Raw genomic sequence first — 21,718 nt, 5'->3', positions numbered from 1 at the left:
ACAGTTGGGTGAATATTATTATCCCTTCCTCAGTTCGCGTCACAAACTTCAACAGCTGAAGTTCTGATATTTAGCAAAGGAGGTGAATGAGCTAGGTAGGTTTGCTGCGATCATTATAGGACAGCTGAAGGTATAAAATGCCGTCCACTGCCCTAAATGTATAATTTCATACTTTATTCCTCTTTTTACAAACAGCAATGTAAGTTACTGCAAGAAGTACATCTTAATAATATATTAAATAAAGAATGACTTACAGTCGAGTGGATACAGTTAAATACAACGAGTTGTCACAAAATATGGAAATAATTCAATGTTCCTACGAATAGCAAATTTAATGTAAACAGATTCTTTCTATTGAATATTTACTTTTATTAACGTTTCTTAAAACATTAAATAATAAATGGTAATAAGAAATACCTTAGCGTTAATTTTGCGATTTCCTACAGTAAATTTCATATACAGGACATCAAACAATAAAAATCGTAAAACTCACCATACAGTTTCATGTCCAACAGATCGATCAGAAGTGACCCACGGTGAACAGGACTTAATGTTCACCCAGGATAGCATAGTCACCCCTGTCGGAGTGACTCGGCGGGTAGCTGCCATCAAGGGGCCAATCAAGAGCGTCTCAAGGAGATTGAAAAATGGATCACTGGCTCTTAATGATAGTGAAGATGATGTAAATTCCATGCACAGGGCAATGAACTCTGTTCTGTTGGTCGCACAGTTCTTTGCTCTCTGTCCCGTTCAAGGAATCACGAGTTCTCGACCTGCAGATCTCAGGTTCGTATCATAATGTGACGTAAGTTATTCATTCATTCATTCATTCATTCATTCATTCATTCATTCATTCATTCATTCATTTATTGTATTCCATAGATCTTACATGAGCAATGAAGCTTTAAGATGTGGAACAAGTCAAAATTTTACAATATTACAATTACAATTTTTACAAATTTTTACAGTTTTACAATTCAGTAATTTTCTGCAATTTTTACAATATTGTGCAATTTTTTTTACAATATTTTGGCGAGATATAGTGAGATGAGGTGAGGTCCGAGGATTCGCCAAAATATTACCCGGCATTTGCCTTTTGGTTGGGGAAACCTCGGAAAACCCCAACCAGGTAATCAAATCAAAGAGGTTGATGCCGAGGACTCGGTCATTCATAAATATTCATTAGAATCTTTCTCATCTTCAAAGCTGTTACTTTTTGGAACATTTCTAAGTCTCATTGTATGACCTTTCAGAACACCATTCTATCTTGTACGGCTATTCTCCATAAGATTTTTTCCATACAGGCTACAGTATTTTGTAAAAATTGCGGCAAGAATTTCTTTTAATGACAAAATCTCAACAACAATCCAAATTACTATACTACTACCGCATTTCCGCGTAATTTTCCAAAATTTCGGATTCTGTCTAGGCTAACTTTCTTACAACAAGAACTATTTTGTTTATATTACAGTTCTGCTCAACTAAAATTTCAATCATTAATGTATGAAACATGCATTCAAAGAACCATCCAGCAATGATCCCGAAATTAAGAGTACAAGTTCATTCATTATTCATTCATTCATAGTAGTCTACCAAAGAGCTCCTCACATGTTATAAAAACAGATCTTTACTAAATCCTCCAAGTAGATGTCGAACAGTGCAAGTGATAAATTACACCCTTGATATACTCCTCTCCCTATTTCACTTCCTTCTGACATTTCTTCTCCTACCCTGACTCTGACTCTGACTCATTGTCTCATATTAAGATTGCTGAACAACCTTCTCTCTTTCAAATCCACACCAATTTTCTTTAGGATCCCCATCAGTGTACTCCAATCCACTCTGTGAAAAGCCTTTTCTAGGTCTACAAACACAACATACACATCTTTATTCTTTTCGAGGTATCTTTCGCCGATTGTTCGTAGCAGTCTAATTGCATCTTTCGTAGCTTTTCCTTTCCTGAAGCCAAACTACTCTTCTTCCAACAGTATTTGTACGAGATTCTTCGCCGAGTCCGATATCGGCTGATAATCCTGAAGTTGTTACACTTTTCGACATTATTTTTCTTCGGTACTGAAAGCAACAGTGTCTCTTTAAAATCTTTAGGCTATCCGCCTTTTTAATATCCGTGGGGTGTAACTTTAATAGTGGCAACACTGCTGTAAAAGCGAAACGAGACGGAGTCATCACCTCTACCACATGTTAGTCTATATCTGCCGTCTTCCCCCCCTAAAAAGAGTCTTCCGTCCGACTCACAGCGCATGCGCTGTGGAGACTTGAAGTTAGTCTCCTGTTAGTTACAGCTCTAAGAGGTTGTGTTTCGCCATGTTTACAAAGCAGGAACAGGGATCTTGGCTAAATGTTAATGCACAGTATTTCCTTCATTTTTAAGCATGATCTGATACCAGCGTTGCGAAAAAAGCACCCACACGTTTTGCGAAACCCTCCCATCATTTTGCAGGATAATGCAAGGGCGCACACGGCACAGCCTGTAGCTGATTTGTACTGTCGCTGGGCGTGGAAAGTGCTTTTCTATCCACCACATTCATCGGACTTAAGCTCCTGTGATTATGACTTAATCCCAAAGATGAAGGAACCACTTCGTGACGTTCGATTCCAGACTGTTCCCGATATTCTGCAGGCAGTAGGGCGCTCCATCAGAAACATCAACAGCAGCTGCTACAGGGATACTACGACTTCCACATCGCTGGCAACGAGTTGTAGATAATGCTGGCTACTACATTGAAGGACTGAAGGACTTGCATATTCGTAATAAATAGATAGTTGCCATTATTAAAGTTACAACCTTTGTATTTCGTTGCTAAATAATAGGATGTTACTATGCAATGGAAGGGGGAAAGGAACTGACCTAGTTGTCGCATGAGTGATGCCTTGTTGGTATCGCTTGTGGGGTCCAGATCTGTCTTAGGACAGTTGACTAAACAACAATATGGTATGGACGGCTAATTTTTATTTGTATATGAGTTCCAATAACAGATCTCTTTTAAAACTGAAAGTGGAAAAATAGATACTAAAGGATAAAGTCCCTAAAATTACTATAACAAAACAAGTGAACAGAACAAGTGCTGCTATCTGCACGACTATAACCGAAGTTAGTAGCTTTGAGAGTTGATACGTTTTTATTCTCGGAATAAGTTCTTACCCTGTAACTCAATTGCACACATGTTTAGCTGGTCAATTTAACTTCTGAACGCCTCAAATCACTCATAGTCTTCCTAGCTCTGATTCACAAAGAATAACTTAATCACATCTCTATTTATAACGCTTTCCCCCACAGGTTCAGATGGCGAAGTTTCAGAGTCATATACACAATAATTGTCATTCTTGCCTTCATGGTGTCTCTCGGATTTACAATTTCCTGGTACCTAATCGTCGGATTCACATTCAAAACTTCAGGTGAGTATTAGTAAGTAGTAGAGGTAAAGGTAAAGGTATCCCCGTAACATGCCATGAAGGCACTTGGGGGGCATGGAGATAGAGCCACTTTATCTTTTTAAAAGGATATAATTATCACCTTCTTCACCAAGGATTACTTTCTATTAGATTGAGTCAAATGTTTCAACTAATATCAATATATAGTTTGTTCGTTCTATTGACGTACCGACCGTCTTTATTTCGACTTAGTCCATAACAATAACAGGACATCTTTTAATTTACGGGACGTAAGGGAAACAAAGATCTGAGTACCAGTGAAAGAATGGGTGAGGTGGTCAATCTTCACTAGAACATCTGAAACATGTCCGCTAGGTTACATTTCAATACGAGTATCTACAATCATAAAAATTATCAGACGTTTTAAAAATATTTAATAGGAACTGTGACGCAAATAACATTTTATGGCTAGGAGAATGCATAAAATTAAAGTACCAAAGGAACGGCATATCAAAATCTACATATAATTTCCTTTTTTGTTGTTGTAAACGTTCCGTTGCAGAAAAAAAGAGACAATCATGGACATATGGGACTGTTCGGAAGAAAAATCGATCGTTATATAATATCCGTTAATAATGGTATGGCGTATACGGGGTGATTCACGAGGAAAGGTAAAAAAGTTTAGGAGGTGAATTATTAATTCATTGTGAGTGAAAAAGTTAATATGAATATAGGTCCGTTTTCGAACGGTTACGAGATATGGCTCTTTGATTTCACAAAAACTCCTGAGATTCCATTGTACTAACTCGCATTTAGAGACAGATAACGGACAAATTTTAAGTTTATATTCACGTATGCATACATACCTAATATTCTAGAAGTCGGGGTCGATGTTTTGGTACATTTTCAAAGATACCTCCTTCTGCTTCAATGCACTGTTGCGCTCGAGCGTGAATCGCGCTCATCGCTCGGGAGAGTTGCATGTGGCTGTCATAATGTCACATCCAAAATACGGTCGATTAGCGCCTCTCTCGTTTCCCCGTTCCTTTGCTATACCAAGTCTTTCATCCAAAACCACAGTCAGGAAATACTCTTCGATGTGGTACCCTTCTGTTCGGAAAGCGTCGTTCATATTCAACGACAGCAAGCAAGGAACTTCCATCGTACAAACCATAAACATACATAATATGGGCGTATACTGTAGTCTAAAATTTATAAGTCATCTTGAAAAACACAACTTAACACTTCCGATAACTGTACCTGTATAACTACTGTACTGTAGGTAGCTGACTGTACTGCTGTGAACCGATAAGTGATAGCGTATTTGTTGTGACATTTGTAATGCCCCACCACCCGGTTTGTTTCTCTTCTCTTATCTAAATCGCTCACAATGCAGATTCCAATATTACATCATTCATCGGTGACCTTGTCTCAAGTCAGCAGTATACATTAACGTCTCATTCACATTGGTGCGAGATGTTTTGCCAAAAAAATGCATCTAGCTTCGCCATCATTCGAAAACGGACCTATGTTCATATGAACTTTTTCACTCAAAATGGTCTAAGATATCGTATCCTAAATTTTATACCTTTTCTCGTGAATCACCCTGTACATAATTTCATCCCCCAGTAACGTGTTCCTAAATCTTGTATATGAGCCACTACAACACATTGTTTGACTTTTATCTTACTCAAATTTTCTCTCTGATTACTCTCTATTTCCGCAGGATCACTGGTATTTTACTTGACCGGTACTCTTTGCTGCTGCATGTTCCTTAAGATGGCTACGAAATGGCCAGGACTAGCATTGCTCTGGCATCAAACAGAGCGAAGTCAGATGCATTATGGGTATCCTGACCACCTGCGATTCAAGATCCGAACCATGGCCGCCATCATAGCTACTGTAGCTTTCTGTGAGTAGCTAACAAAATAACTGTACAGTACTATAGGCCGCGCCACCGTTTTTGGCATGTGAAATAAGTAATGGGAATCAAAAGTGCGAGTGTCTTATATTTGTAGCAGTCTATGAGCGATAAAGCTGACAATTGTGATTGGCAGATTGTTGATGTGACGTGTATTTAGGAGGAGGTACCGTTCTCAGCTGCAGTGACAACAGAAACTCACTACTGGACACTGTACTCAAGGACACACCGCAGGAACGCTAGCGTAGGGAAAGTTAAGTGTGAGTCAGTGAGCTCTATACCAGTGATGTCAAAGGAAGCGCATTTTTCTGACTTTGACGTCGTGCGCGGGCATCAAGCGCTAAGAATGGATAGACGAAGGGTTGTGTATATGAATAAACAGCCTGTTGAATTAAGAAAACAGTGGTGCACAAACTTCAAACGGAACGTGAAATTTTATGTCGTTATTTTTATATGGCTTCTTTCTGTTTTATATTATCTATATTGTCTGCAAAACAAAAGTACTAATATCAATTTCTTAATATTGCAGTTGTGTTTTAAATGTTAATAACACAATAAAGAGTTAAGAAGGAATATTCACACAAATTCCATAGTAGTACAACTATACTGTACTAATTGGATGAACCACATCATTCATAAAGAAAGTGATATCCCCAAAAAAGAGACTGAGTATGACATGATAAGTTGGAATTGATATTGATGGTATCTTTAGTCTTATAAAAGTAATCAATAAACTAATCAAAATAATATTACAGTACAAAGCAAAGTTACCTAGATGCTGCACATGTTTTAAGTGCAACTAATATTACATAACAAAACTCTTATCGCATTATGCTTTTAAGGTGATATTTGTGAGCAACTTCCTATCACCAGAATATAATTAAATTATTTTCTCGAAATATGCTGAAGCTATAGAGCTGACATTTTTACAACACATAGGCACGTATCTTTTGCTTATGATGTAACAGTAGTTGCTTTGTTAATTAATTTCCTTACAAACAATTTCCATGCGAATATTTTCAAAATTTTCAATACACTATCTTCAGTAATACGTATTTACGGTTTATTAGATTTACGAAAACATTCTGTAAGGCTACTAAATAAATAGATCTATATCTGAAAATTTCATTTTTCTATTTAAAAAATTGAGAAAATATTTCTTTTGAACAACAAAAATCAAACTTGTGAAATATGAGCATTAAAATTAAAATTTTCATTCTTATAATGCACTTAAATTTCTCAGACAGATCTAAAAATTACCATGGATACAGTTTTAATAAGTTCTCTTTCCTTTATCTATTGAGTCAGTGCTGGCCATCCCTGAATATAGCTCGACCAAGCGGCATATACTACTTCTTTCGTCTGTCTCATTCCTTTCCACTGTAAAGCGCTCAGGCTCTCCTGAGCTCTAAAGCGTGCACTTGCTCCTATGGGCATCAATTGACATGATTGCTCTATACTGTACTGGAGGCACAACTGAATGCTTTAAAAGCGTGACGCGAATGCTGAGCGCCGGAGGGTATTGCTATCTCTCTCTAGCATAGTGTTTTCCTTGTCTCTCTTGCAGTGAATGCTATCGTACACAATAACGGTATTTCATCGCTTACTGTGCATGTGCAACATGAACCTCAGGAAGAACTCATTGAAGCACATTAGTTAGAAAGAGAGAGAAATACCCTCTCCAACATGACGTCTACAGTCACGCTTTCAGACAGAAAAGAGCATTGCGATGGTGTATCCAGTAAAGTATAAAGCTCACTGGTGCGAGTATCTTACTTTGCCACAGTCTGGGCAGTAAGACTGACAAACGAGGTTGGCGGATTGCTGACGTAACTTGTATAGGAGGTGGTGCCATTCTCAGCTACACTATCAACTAATGCTCGCAGATTGTACATTATACTCAAGGACACGCGCCAGAAACGCTGGAGTCAGCAATACAGAACTACTATCCTGGATAAAATTGATTTAAATACCCTATGAACAAAGAGGTTTCTATTATATTTAATGTCAGGGGAAACTGAAGAGTTCAGAGATGACCTTACACACTACAGGTCTCACAGAATCCGTGGAGAACTATGGTCCGTCCTAGGAATCTGTAGAGTGACTGTGACGGAGTGTATCGCGGGTATCATCAGCTCGAGGCCGCTAAGGGGTAAGATGCTCGTGGTAGAGAGTTCAGATACAAATTTACTTTCTTTGAACGTTTCTAAAACAAAATTAATACCATTTTCATTAACATCACATGGCCTTGAGCAACTAAAAATAAATAATAATAGAAGTATAACAATGCATGATTGTAACCTACCTACTTGCTCATGTAACGCTTTGAGTATATCCTCACAAGTTAAATATTTAGGCATTATTATTGACCAACATTTAAAATGGGACAAGCATATCTCCTTTCTGTGTAACAGATTGTGTAACAATCCACAAATTTTCCATTCTACGCTCTTATTTACCTGTTTATGTTCTGTGTACTGTGTACTTAGCTCTGTTTCAATCAATAATTCAGTATGGTATATTAGGTTGGGGAGGAATGGCAAAATCGACTCTCCATCCTTTAAATTTCCTCCAAAAGAATTATCAAAATTTGTCTATATAACCTTTTGATTACCCAACAAAATTAATTTTTCAGGAATTTGGTATGTCAAATCTAGAACAAATTTATAAACAAATATTGCTGATTTACTTCCATAAAAACCACAATCAATTTAAATTTGATTCTCATGAATACCATACGCGACAAAACTACACTTTCTTTCTAAATACTCCCAAATGCCACACAACTGCTGGATTAAAACACAGCAGAAATTTTGGACCCAAAATATATAATGCATTAATTAGAGCATACCCTGAGCTAAGTACACTTAACACAGACAGATTTAAGAAACAAATCAGATTAATTATTTAATTGTTTAAGCTAATTGAGTTAAAAATTGATATTATAATATTCATGTACTTTTGTATTTTCTATTTGTATATAGACTCTATTATTATATGCTGTATGTATTTTACAACTTATTAATGTTATTGTGCTCAATTTTGTGATATATTTTGTATAACTGATCTGAACTGCGCCCGAGCACGAGCTTCAGCTCTATCGGGCTGCAATGCCTAATGTAGCTCAAGTGTAAAGTATTAAATAAATGAAATAAAAAAAATATGTGTAAAAAAAATGACCCCCTCCCCCAGAGAGGCAGTGGCGGCTGATTGACTGAGGCAAGTGAGGCCGGGCCTCAATCACTTGGATTAACTGAAATCAAATTTTGTGTTTCCATATAATGTATTAGTTATTTGAATGAAGCATATATCACTATAGAAGCATTTGAAAACTTTGTGATGTATATAGACCTGTTTTGCAGTAAAATTTGTTCCTGAGTCCAGGATCGCTCGTGCCGGGTCTGGCTTGTGATGTATATAGACCTGTTTTGCAGTAAAATTTGTTCCTGAGGCCAGAATCGCTCGTGCCAGGTCTGGCTTATGCATTTCATGTCCTTTCGCGGGCATTGAGTTTGCGCTCAAAAACGTTGTAGCTGAGGCACAATTCGTCTGGCCTGATCAGGTTTCACTTCTCCCATCCATGGGCCGGCCTCAAGGGTAGAGTGGGGTCGGAATAGCAATGGTGACTTGTCTTCCTAAATAGGCCATAAATAACAAAATTCCAGCTCTTTGGCAGCCAGAGACCCACTCTATTCTCTCCCCTTATGTCTTAGTTTATGACATAAGCGAGGGTGTTCTACTGTTGTACTTCGTAGTACAGTAGTGAACCTGGGCAAATGATATATATTTCGGGAAAATATAAACAGAAACAAATGAGAGAAATAATGCTGGTGCAGTTAATTCATTGTTAGAGTATCCTTTTTCGAGAAGAAATAATACTGAAAGAAAGGAAGTTTTAAATAAAGAGAGAGACTACCGAGATACCTACGACATCGCTGACAACTTTTCTGACAGATAATCTTAAAACGCGAGTTTCTATTGCATCCTGGTATGTGCCACATAAATGGTTAAGTGGTAATGTGATGCAAAATAAACTTCTCTTGGCCTTGGTTGTTGCTGTCAAAGGAAAAAAATAAAAAGAAAAGAAAGGGAAATTTCAACACATATGGGTTGCTTCATCACACTGAAACAATCACTGAAACTCAGAGCATAACAGCTTATTTGGTGAATGAAATTATTGTTTTTCATTAATATTACAGTAATAATAATAGACTAATAATAATAATACAGTAATAATGATATTAATAATATAATAACAATAATAATTAATATCATAAACAAACATTTCCTATCGGAGGCACTTAAACTAGTTGCATCTGGCCTCACCGAGGATTTCGATCACCGGCCGCTACTGCAGAGAGGTCATTGGCCCTAGCCTCCCCACATCCACTTGCGCACAGGTCTTATTTCGTCTTTCTACTCTAAAGACCCCTGGGACGGACCATAGTATGATTACTGGTACTTTTATAAGAAATTGCCAGGTACTCTCAAAGACAAAATTGTCACAAATTAATGTTTGCATGTTACAGGCGAATACTTGCTATCACACGCTAACTCCTTGTACAGAGCTTCGCAGTGCGCCTCCAGTACTGCGGACCTCATAAAGCGGTACTTCATAGTGAGTCATCGCCATGTGTTTGGAGTGGTCCGTTTCAGTTATGGTATGGCCGTCTTCACCGCACTGTGTAACTTCATAGGAGCGTTCTACTGGAGCTTCGCCAACCTGTTCGTGATGATCATTAGCGTCGCTCTGGCTAGCAGATTTCGTCTGCTCAACAAAAGCCTCAAGCAAGTTCACGGTAAGGTGAGTGCTATCTCTATACAGCTCAGCGTTCCATATAGACCTACATTTTCAAAATTTTCCCAATTAAAAACGTTCACTTCCTGGGCGTGATGCCTCAACTTTTAAACTCGCTTTCATGAGGTCCTTGCAGAGCTTGCAGTTTGAGTCCCAGCTCACACATTGGGTTTCGCTCACACATTACCAATCTCAACTCTTAGAATAGTGAATATTGTCATTTTAAGGGACACTAGGCCTGAATGTTTGGCCAAAATGGCAAAAAATTTCAATTTTTGTTTTTTCACATAAATGACTTTACACGTTTTTCTACGTTTTTGTTTTATATTTGGCCTCCATCCGCCGTTTTTTTTTAAATTGACGGATGAGGATTTCACCCGATATTGCGGTCACCAGTGCACATTTCCTTAAAAATAATAATTTATTTTCACAAGTCAAATATCCATAGATACATTGTATAAAATGTTAGGTGATTAATGTTTCAAAATTGTCACACTGCATTAAATGTTACATGACTTTATGTTTAGAAATTACCACCTAAATTGTGTCCGATAGCTCTGAGGTACGTAAGAACATCACCATCTTCTTTATAATCAGGGTATCCTTCTGTGATCCTAGTAATGCCTCTGTCTAAATCCTATTTTTTTTCAAGAAAGCATTAATAAATTATTAATTATAATCGGGGACGAGAACGCCGGTGACTAATGTGTAATCGGTGACAAGAAAGTACAATGACATCTCCGGTGACGAGAATTCCTGGACTCTTTCGCGGTTAGTGTGCATTATGCATGCCATGGAAAACATGGATTTGAGGAGAAGTTAAAATCGATTTAATCGTTGAGGACGGTTACAAGTTTCGCCATCATAAGGACCTTCAGACTATCGTTTACGAACATTACTTTTAACCATACCTGTAACAAAGTTCACACAATCTACGATACAGTATCCTACATACGGAAGTAACGATAGTTATACTCATACTCATATTTAGTAATTTGCAAAATAGAAGGAAAATACTGTTTGTATACAAACATAACTCAGAATATTTCCGGGCCTCAACTGGACGATCACATACAGCTTCCCTGGCCACACATAGACGAATGTCTAAACTTCCGGGGCCGCAACAGGGCATCCCGACTTTCTTAGTATTCCCCAACTGTAAGACAAATATGAGCTATTCCATCTCAAATCGACCGAAATATAGAGAAAATTAAACTTACTATTTCTAAACACAATGAAACTTTTTGTGTACTTAGATAACTGTGATACAATGCTTTGTGCAAAGTCTGAGGCATCAGAACTTCATAGTGTTTAAATTAAAAATATATAAATTTATCGTATTTTCATAAAATTAGCAACTTTAAACTGTTGTAGCTCCGAAACCCTTTCACCCAATGATCAAAATCATGGTTTATTTTGATGCTGAGAAATTAAAGTTTATATTGACATATAAACAGATTTTCTTACTTTTTATGGAAATGGAGAAATTTAGATTTTTCCTCATTAAGACGCCTTTGCCTAGGGAAAAAATATTTAAAAAATATATAGTTAGATTCCGCATTGAAAGTACAAATAAACACATATTTTTACTGATGGTATGTCGATAAGAAAGTATTGAAAATATCAAATAGAGAAAATAAATAGTACGCGCATGAACTAACCATCTGACTGTGAGACGGGAGCTAGCCGAGATAAGCAAGGCCAGGAGACAAACACGTAATGTGTCGTCTAGCAGCGCATGGCTGTGCTAGCTTTATCACAGGTTTTCATAAACACAGGAGTAAAATGACGCCCAACGCTCGCTTATCTTCAGCTCTCGGCCAGTGCGTGCGGTATTCGCCGTTCAAGTCTAGGCGTGTGAAAATAATCTATTTAATACCCTCGAAACTTATTGCCGTACCACTAAGCAAATAATGCCGAATCCCTCTTAATAATGTAAGGTTTTTTCTCAATTTTTTTTTTTTTTTTTTACATTTTTATAAATGGCCAAAAAGCCTAAAACCAAGTAAAATCAGATTATTTGTCTCTCTGTGTACAATAAAAATAAGGATTACTTCTTAACATAACCTACCAAATGTCAGCTTCAAAATAAGCTCTCGTTCAATGTTCTGCAGTAAATGGTTTCAGAGTTCTGAGCGCTGAAAGATGCTTGTTTTTATAAAATACGCTAAATTTGTCGCTCAATAATACGAAAACCGTTTGACTTTCGATAGTATATTTTTTTAAAATGCACTGTCCTCAGCACCTTGTATAAATAGGGAACAAATTAGGCTATAAAATGCGAGGTTTTTTATTGATCGATTTCATATGGAATAGCCCAAATGCAACATAATCACAAAGCGAATTCTCGGACTACTCTCACCAAAATACCACTTCAGTACCATCATTTCCATCAACTACGTATTTGATACAGACTCATTCAATGTTTTAACATTAGTCCTAATGTATTTTCGAATGTGAATGATAAGATATACTTTTACAGGTGATGTCGCAGAATTTCTGGAGATCAACGCGCGAAGACTACAACGCGCTCTCTTTCCTGACGTCAAATGTGGACAAATGCGTGTCGAGCATCATTCTTTTGTGCTTCGCCACCAATCTCTTTTTCATTTGCGAGCAGCTGCTCAACATGAGGTGAGCTTATTATAATATGTACAGGCACGGAAATAAAATTTGGAGCTCCCTTAATATGTAAGTTTCGCTTACAACACACTGGGCATGTGTAGTAAATAAGAGCCTCTGTATACGAGGGTCATTTCATAAGTCATGACAACTGTATTAGATCAGTCAATAAAGCTGCAGGAATAGAAATTCACTATATGCGACTGAAGGTAACTGGAATGTGCTTCGAAATGCTAGTACCAAATTGTATCCGGGTACAGGAAGCAATGAGTAAGGGAAATTCAAAGATGCGTAAATAGTAATAATTGTTTTATTATGCACAAAGGGAAACAAAGTACATTACTCACAGCTAACATCCTTCAAAACAATACTCCAAGGCTTTCACACATCTTTGTCAACGATAATGCAGGCGTTGAATACTATCGGCGGCTGTGTGCGATTTGTCTATGTGTATCACCTCTCGTCGAAACGCTGTTAAGATATCCTCCAGTTTGCCAATTCCTTCCCACGCATCGACTTCTTCAACTACGGAATGAGATCAAAGTCGTATGGACTTAGATCAGGCGAGTAAGGAGGATGTTCCAAGATCTCCAATTTTCACGTATGACCGCTGTTCAACTTTACCTACATCCATCTTGGAGCACAGCATCTAGCATACTAACTTTTGCGTGTGCTGTCAACTATCCAATGCACACAGACGCAATCTGACGGTGGCATTCGGTACAGTGCACAACAGGTTTTCAAACGTATATACTGAACTAACCACATTTTCGGTTATTCGAAAGATATAACATAGTTGCCATGACTTATGAAATGACCCTAGTATATGCTACTTGGGGACAGTCGTGCGAAACTGTTCCTTCAGATACAGATGGACTCCCAACATGACCCGCTCCAAATTTTAATTTCGTATCTGTACAGTGTGATGCTACCTCACGGCCATAAAAGTTTGTTAATAATTAATTACACAATTTTTATTTATGTCTAGCTGTCAAAAGAAAAAGTAGCCGCTCTCTAGAAACCAACTTCCCTTCGGATATCTCCGCTACAATTCGGAGTCAGGCAATGTTACATGTTGTTGGATTACGTTGCCTGATATCTACACTTGTAATTAAAATGTTCTGCATGTTACTGTTGTAGGGTAATGGTAGCGTTTCACGCTGGTATTCGTGAGGTCGTACATTCAAACACAACCTAGTACTTTTTATGTTTTCTTTTTTTTTTTTAGGGGAGACAGAAAATATAATTGCTCCTGTCTCTCTTACGATTGTTTTAGTAATTGACATCAGGTTTATGAATGTATTATGCCGTGACTTTATCATTAACTTTATCATTATTTATTACGACATTATGGCTGCGAATGAAAGAAAGAAAGATTTTATTCTCAACAAAAATATCTTTTGTTGCATAACTTATTGGTGTCTGCCTTCGAAAATTGAAACAATTAAAAGTCCAAAGAACTAAACAAAAAGCCGCGATTCAATATTTATTTCATCTTCCTCCCATCTCTATCACATCTTGAAGTCGAGTGCGCATGGACTCGATTAGTATTTTCTGTTCTCAGCAGCGGCATCCCAGGCATCCTGAACGAGCTTCCACAAATCAACAGGACGTCTTGGAGGGGGATTGGACCAATTTTTCTACATATGCTTTTTTTACTTGTGCCCCCGTAGCTCAGTCGGAAGAACGTCGGAAACGTCGGTATTTACATGTCAAAGTCCCAGGTTCAAATCTTCGTCACTCCTTTTCATTTTATTGTTTTACAGGATAGTATAATAACTTATAATAATACTGCATAAGAAGAAAAAACTAACACTAGTATTATACAACTGTATTGTTTCCAATACAGCAATAAATGTATATTATTTATATCGCTAAAGATCGATAACGCAATATAAATGACACTTCATAAGTTCAGGTTGAGCTCGTTATAAGTGTGAATACACACGAATAACGAATGGTTAAAACCGACTTCTAAACAAACGGCTTGTTGCTTGAAAATACTGATTCAAATCAGAAATTATCAATGTACAGACTTAGAAATAATTTATGGCGCACAGATATTTTCAGAGTCCCAGAAAGCATGACGAGAAGTTCAAAAAACAACTGCAAGGTAATAACATTCGTTCTGTTTCATCGTATGTCGTCCCTAAGTAGCTAGAATATGTATCAGGGAAAAGACTTTAGCGTAATAGTGATAGAGTGTGATAAAATTTTTTCATCACAAAGAGTCGCGCCATCAATTTGTTTCTATATATACCGGATGTATCTCTTGCTCCTATAATTAGGAATGTAGGCAACACTGAATTTTATGGGTTGACATTGAAATTCAGGTGACCTTCGTATAGGGAAATCTCCCTTCACACAAACCAGACGCTTTGCCTCGACTCTACTGGTGATTTTGATAAACAAGGGAATAGTTAGTTGTACTTATGAAATTGTCTCTACAAGTGATAAGCATTTCGGCTTTAGAAGCAAAGATTCGTATTTACGGCACTGCCTATGAATGTACGCGAAAGTGATAGGGGCAAGAGTTACATCCGGTATATGTATGAGTAACGGGGTTGTTAAATTCCCTGGTTATGCCTTACAGTTACTCTGCAAGCGCTGTGCAGAACACGTACTTCTACGTCTCCTTTTCCTATCTCATCATTCGCACAGTGGCAATGGCTCTCTATGCTGCGAGTGTCTATGACGACAGCCGTGTTGCCAAGGACGTGCTGTATTCAGTGCCGGCTCATAACTACCAGATCGAGGTGAGAATCCAATGCAGAAAATATGTATACCGCATGTTTTTCTGGGTATGCGACAATATAGGATTTAGCATTCCTATAAGAACTCTTATTTCTGATTGAGGCTCTGACATATGTTTATCTATTATCAGGCAGTACATCTCACTTTTTATGCATTTGAATTTTTATTTTTTTTAATCCACAGTAATAATTTTACATTAACATATACCTATATATCAAATTCTCTTATGTACAAGGAAATAGACAAGATATTCGTACTAATAAGTGCATTTAATTGCACAAACATTTGCAAACTCTCAAGACTCAACTATTCCTCACTACCCGTATTTTAAATGTTATTGTTACTGAAGCTTAATTTCCGGAATTATTCGATTGCTATAAGTTTATATAATTTGAGTTTCATTTATGTACAACTTAAATATTTGTACAAATCCATATTTCTTAAGTAATAATTACAACATTATGACTGTTTCTGCTAATATATAAAAATTGTTATAAGTATATTAGGCCTATATAATTTTTGCATATCTCTATACATTGAAACAATGGCAGTTTAGAAACTGAAGTGAAAGAACACTGAAGATAATGAATATAATTTATCAAATGGCTGTCACACCAAATTGATTTGTGTGATAATCAAAATGTTTCATCTTTGCTACCATTTATGATAAGTCGTCTTCAGTACTCATCTCTTAATCTAATCTCATTTTAATGCTTTTTAAGAACTCCCGATCTCTGAAGTAGATTCAGACACATTGCCTGGTTCATCTAGGTTTTCTAGCTTCTTATTGCTAATACATTTCTCCAAGCTGGTTTCAAGATTTTCTAACAGTTTATACAATCTGTCAGAGCATGCACGAACTACTTCCTCCAGATTTTCTACGTTTGAAGCTGAAGAAATATCCTTCGTAATATTTTCAATTTTCTTAGCATGACATTTCTGATACTCCAAGTATGCTACGTTATTTACCAATTCAGGAAAAAGTCTTCCCCCTCTTTCTGTACTTCATCTACATTAGCACTCGTTACGGTTTCATTTACTTCTGAATCTATACCCTCAATTTCTTTTTGGGAAATTTTGACATCGTCAGAAGAATTTTCTCCCTCCTCCAACTTTGGTGTTCCTTTCAAGCTGTCTAAAATATTCTCTTTACTTTCATCGGTTATCGAAGTGTTTGCGACTTTTTCAGTTTCAATTATTATACTTGGTAAAGGCTCTTTCTTTGCCTCCACTCCTGAAGATTCTGAAGGAATATTGTCGACTTCCACTGGTTTCAGCTCTGGTTCTGAATCAGGCATCTGTTCAGCTGAAGTCTGTGTCTGGTAGTCACCTTCTACTCCTTCCTCCATATTTCTGTATTTTAAGTAGCCTTGGACTAAATCTTAACTCCAGCCGACTGCCCAATCTTTCTCCTCAAGAGCAAAGTATAAACTAGCCAGGCGAATCCAGACGCACAACTCACACTTGACGATATGTGTCAGAGGAAGAACAATTGTTTCTATGCATCTGAAGTCTCATTAGTGTAATATGTAGCTAATCAGCGATGTATGCAATGGAGAGGGAAAGGAACTGGCCATCCTATCTCATAGTCTCCCGGCCTAGTTGCCTCATAAGTGGTGCTTTATTGGTATCACTTATGAGGTTCAGACCGGTCATCGGACAGTTGACTAAACAAACAAAACATAAGAACTTTGTAGAAAAACAATGAAGAAGTAACTTAATCACTGAGCTTCTTTTTATTATAGGCTATTATTCTCTTATATTGCTAAACGCTCTGAACACGAGCTTGCTGTTCCAGAAGTGTGCTAGAAATGTATTTTTAAATTTACTTAGATGTAGATACTTTTCCATAAAATATTATTCATTCATTCATTGTTTTCTGCCCAAGGGTAGGTCTCTCTGACTGCAAATCCAGGATTCGCCAATCTTTTCTATTTTATGTCTTTGTCTTAGTCTCCGCATATGACCCAAATATCTTAATGTCGTCTATCATCTGACATCTTCTTCTGCCCCGAACTATTCTCCCGTTCATTATTCCTTCCAGTGCATCCTTCAGTAGGCAGTTTCTTGTCAGCCAGTAACATAACCAATTTCTTTCTCTCGTCCTGATCAGTTTCAGCATCATTAATTCCTCACCCATTTTTCCAACACAACTTCATTTGTTATTCTGTCTGTCCATTTCACATGTTCCATTCTTCTCCATATCCACATTTCAAATGCTTCTATTCGTTTGCCTTCACTTCGTCGTAATGTCAATTCTTCTGCCCATACAATGTCACACTCCACACAAAGCACTTAACTAGTCTCTTCCTTATTTCATTTTGCAGAGGTCCACAGAAGATGCTCCTTTTTCAATTAAAAGCTTCCTTGCCATTTATATCCTCCTTTTGATTTTTTTTTTTTTTTGTTTGCAACAGCTCATCTTACTGCTTATAGTACACCCAAAGTATTTGAATCTGTCCACTTTCTCTATTGCTTCATTTAGAATTCACATGTTCACCTTCTTTATTTTTTCCCGATAATCTATATTAATTAAATACATACTTGTATATAGATGGATGGATGGATGGATAAATGGACGGACAGACGGACAGACGGGCAGGCAGGCAGGCAGGCAGGCAGGCAGCCGGACGGACGGACGGACGGACAGACAGACAGACAGACAGACAGACAGACAGACAGACAGACAGACAGACAGACAGACAGACAGACAGACAGACAGACAGACAGATAGATAGACAGATAGATAGATAGATAGATAGATAGATAGATAGATAGATAGATAGATAGATAGATAGATAGATAGATAGATAGATAGATAGATAGATAGATAGATAGATAGATAGATAGATAGACTTATTGACTAATATTATACATACAAATTTTATATTATCATAATTTTGTCTAAAATCCAATGCACGGGTCTTCTGACAGTACGTGCTTTGTACCCGAAACAAGTCCTCCTTTGTAGGTTCCCCCACCCCCCACCTATGATTACATCCAACTACTCTCTAAAAGAACACACATATTAAAAATGGAAATGGCACAATAAAACACATTATATAATATGTCCTAACCTAAAAGACCTAAAAGTGTACAGTTGGGTGGATACTATTATCCCTTCCTCAGTTCGCATCGCAAACTTCGACAGCTGCAGCGCTAATCTTTCTCGCCTTCAAGAGGAACAATCCAGTCTTTTGTTCGTATTCTCTATTCCCCATGAGGTCAAGACATGCAAGCGAACTCCTACTCTGACTTAGTATCGAGGGTGATAAATATTTTCTCCGTACATGTTCCAATTCGACGCACAGTAATAAAATATGCTTATAGGAATTTATTCTACTTGTATATAAATAAATTATTTAATAAATATACAAATAAACAATAAGCAAATAAATAAATAGTGGATCATGTCTTTTCAAATTAAAACCTCTAACAATAATTTGTAAAACTGAAAAATAAGAGAACATTATTTATGGTTACTAAGTCAAAGCCTGATATTCGCTTGCTTTACAAATTGCCAAAGCCTGCTAATTTCTAAACATGGGCCACTGATTAAACGTAGGCTATCTCTTATGTCTTTACTTTTTTATACATAGATTTCGTATGAAAATGAAAAGTCCTATGTCCTGCACGAAGAAAACGTACGATGTATGTGTAGAGAATATCGTGATTAAATTATACAAATTGACATGCGTTTAACGAATTTATTTTGTCGTGTAGCTGATATTTAAATTTCTCTTTACTTTTGGTAGGAAACAGTGATATATTATATTTTCTTTCCAGATTCACAGGTTCTTGGTCCAAGTTGCAACTGACAATATCTCTCTTACGGGACTTAATTTCTTTCCTGTAACTAGAACCGTTTTGCTCACAGTAAGTATCTGAATTAGTAGTAATTTAAGTAACAAAGATTTCGACTGCGGAGGCTATTCGGCGTCGAAAATAAACTCTGGCGCGAAACAGCTATCACTTCATTGCAACCCTCCATCTGATGAGCCTAATTCATTTTACAAATTTCTAGGACGAAGCCATGCTTAGGATTTTATCGAACATTAATGTCCATCGTTCTATGTCGTGTTTCAATCCGCGATCTTAGGATTCAAGGTCTTGCATGGTTACCACAAAACCACCGAAAACTGCAGTAACTAAACTGAGGCTAGCAAGAGAACGTGAATTTTCGTACTAAACACAGTTAGTGTAAAAGTGCTCTGAGAAATATTTCTACGGGAAAAACTGTCATTTGGCATATGATGAAAACATATTTGAAGTGCTTAAATATCCGTTGATTTTATAAGAATGAAATGCATTATGATTATTATGGTGGCAATTATTACAGTAATAAATATACTACTTAAAGAAATGTGCAACTAGACTGTGTTTTGTTTGCTCATGACTTGGCTCTTACGGCATTTCCATATGATTGCAAAGAAATATATTATTTAAATAATACAGTGCGTTCGCTTCCCCCTGCGGCCGGCCAGCAAGCGCAGAGCGTTAGTTAGCGACGTGTATCAATCCTCAAGCGTATCCTACTCATTTATTGTTACCACTTGAGTACTAACCTTGTTACAAAAGATGCTGAAAGTGGTGTCTTCTGCATTGACGCATTCTTGACATCTTCTGATAAAATTTCTATTCACACGCTGAAGTTCTTCTTCAATAATTGTCAAAATTTCTGTTCGTTTTTTTAAAAGCGTTTCAGTAAAGCAAACTGATTGCTGAAACAGAACGCAGTTAGGTCAGCTGACTGCAAAATGGACAGCTGTTGAGTGATTCCTAAGCACGGGTGGCAGCACGTTGGTAGGCTATATTATTGCTGCTCCGCGTGCTTGCTGTTCATCGCCTGGCCGCAGGGGGAAGCGAACGCACTGTAGATTGGTAGAAAGAGCCAACACCCTTACATATTTAGGTTTCAAGCTATCATTTTTAGGAACTTGATTTGCCAGATAAAATTAGCAAGTACAGCAGAATTATGGGAATAATTATAGTTCAAGTTTACAACGACTTTTGTTGTATATACAATATTTCACTATTACTTTATAGTACTCCAAACCCGTTATCCTGCTTATAAATCTACAATTTTTTTCATTTTCAGTTGGCGGGAACTATCGTGACGTATGAAGTTGTGCTGGTTCAGTTCGGAACGACATCTGATAACAGTTCATCCAACATGACAGAACTCTGCCTCTACCTGACGAGATCACAGTTTTAGGGAACAGGGTTTGAATCCTTTGGAAAACTGTATGGGTTGGTAGTTAATAAAACAGTGAAACAAGAGTACTGTTTTCATTTATGCAATTCCATCCTGTAACGTCAATCCATGCACTTATCCCCGTCCTTAGTTTTGTACAGCAGGCTGTCAAAAGAAAAAGTAGCCGCCTTAGAAAATTCAAACAATTAAAAGTTCAAAAAACAAAACAAAAAGCCACGATTCAATATTTTAATCCATCTTCCTCCCACCTCACCACATCTTACAGTCGAGTGGGTATGGAATTGACTAGTATTTTCAAATAGTGACTGTTCTCAGCAGGATAATGAAGAGGAAAGAGAGGGAAGAAGAAAGAGGAGAGGTGAAGAAGAAAGAGAAGAATGAAGATGAAAAAGGTGAAAGGGAAATTAAGAATAGAGGTAGGAAGAAAGAGGAAAGGGAAATGAAGAATAAACAGGACAGGGACGAAGAATGAAAGAGGATAATGAAGAGGAAGAGAAGGATGAAGAAAGAGGAGAGGGAATAAGAAAGAGAAGAATGAAGAAGAGGAAAAAAGGAAAGAGAAATGAAGAAGAAAGAGGAGAAGGACGAAGAATGAAGAGGATAATGAAGAGGAAAGAGAGGGACGAAGAAAGAAGAATGAAGAAGAAAGAGGAGAAAGAGGAACGAGAAATGAAGAATAAAGAGAGGGATGAGGAAAGAGAAATGAAGAATAAAGAGAGAGATGAGGAAAGAGAAATGAAGAATAAAGAGAGAGATGAGGAAAGAGAAATGAAGAATAAAGAGAGGGATGAAGAAAGAGGAGAATGAATAAGAAAGAGAGGAGAGGTATGAAGAAAGAGGGAAGGGAAATTAATAAGAAAATGAGAGGATAATGAAGGAAAAAGAGAGGGACGAAGAAAGAGGAGAGGGAATAAGAAAGAGAATAATTAACAAGAAAGATGATAAAGAGGAAAGAGAAATGAACAATAAAGAGATGGATGAAGATAGAGGAGAATGAATAAGAAAGAAGAGAGGT

The 21,718-nt window shown here is 37.2% G+C and overlaps 1 protein-coding gene across 1 annotated transcript; it reads left to right on the top strand.

Moving 5' to 3' along the window:
* Nucleotides 1-523: 523 nt before the first annotated feature.
* LOC138697020 (gustatory receptor for sugar taste 64f-like) lies at nt 524-20,703 on the top strand. The gene is made up of 8 exons (XM_069822613.1): nt 524-786; nt 3,299-3,417; nt 5,120-5,305; nt 9,844-10,118; nt 12,595-12,746; nt 15,328-15,490; nt 19,275-19,364; nt 20,587-20,703. The coding sequence occupies exons 1-8, from the start codon at nt 551-553 to the stop codon at nt 20,701-20,703; spliced, it is 1,338 nt and encodes a 445-aa protein (XP_069678714.1). The 5' UTR covers nt 524-550.
* The last annotated feature ends 1,015 nt before the right edge of the window (nt 20,704-21,718 follow it).

The sequence above is a fragment of the Periplaneta americana genome, chromosome 3 (genome assembly GCF_040183065.1).
Source record: "Periplaneta americana isolate PAMFEO1 chromosome 3, P.americana_PAMFEO1_priV1, whole genome shotgun sequence".
Taxonomy (NCBI): domain Eukaryota; kingdom Metazoa; phylum Arthropoda; class Insecta; order Blattodea; family Blattidae; genus Periplaneta; species Periplaneta americana.
Note: the sequence above shows the minus strand (reverse complement) of the source record. Positions and strands in the feature narration are given on the sequence as shown.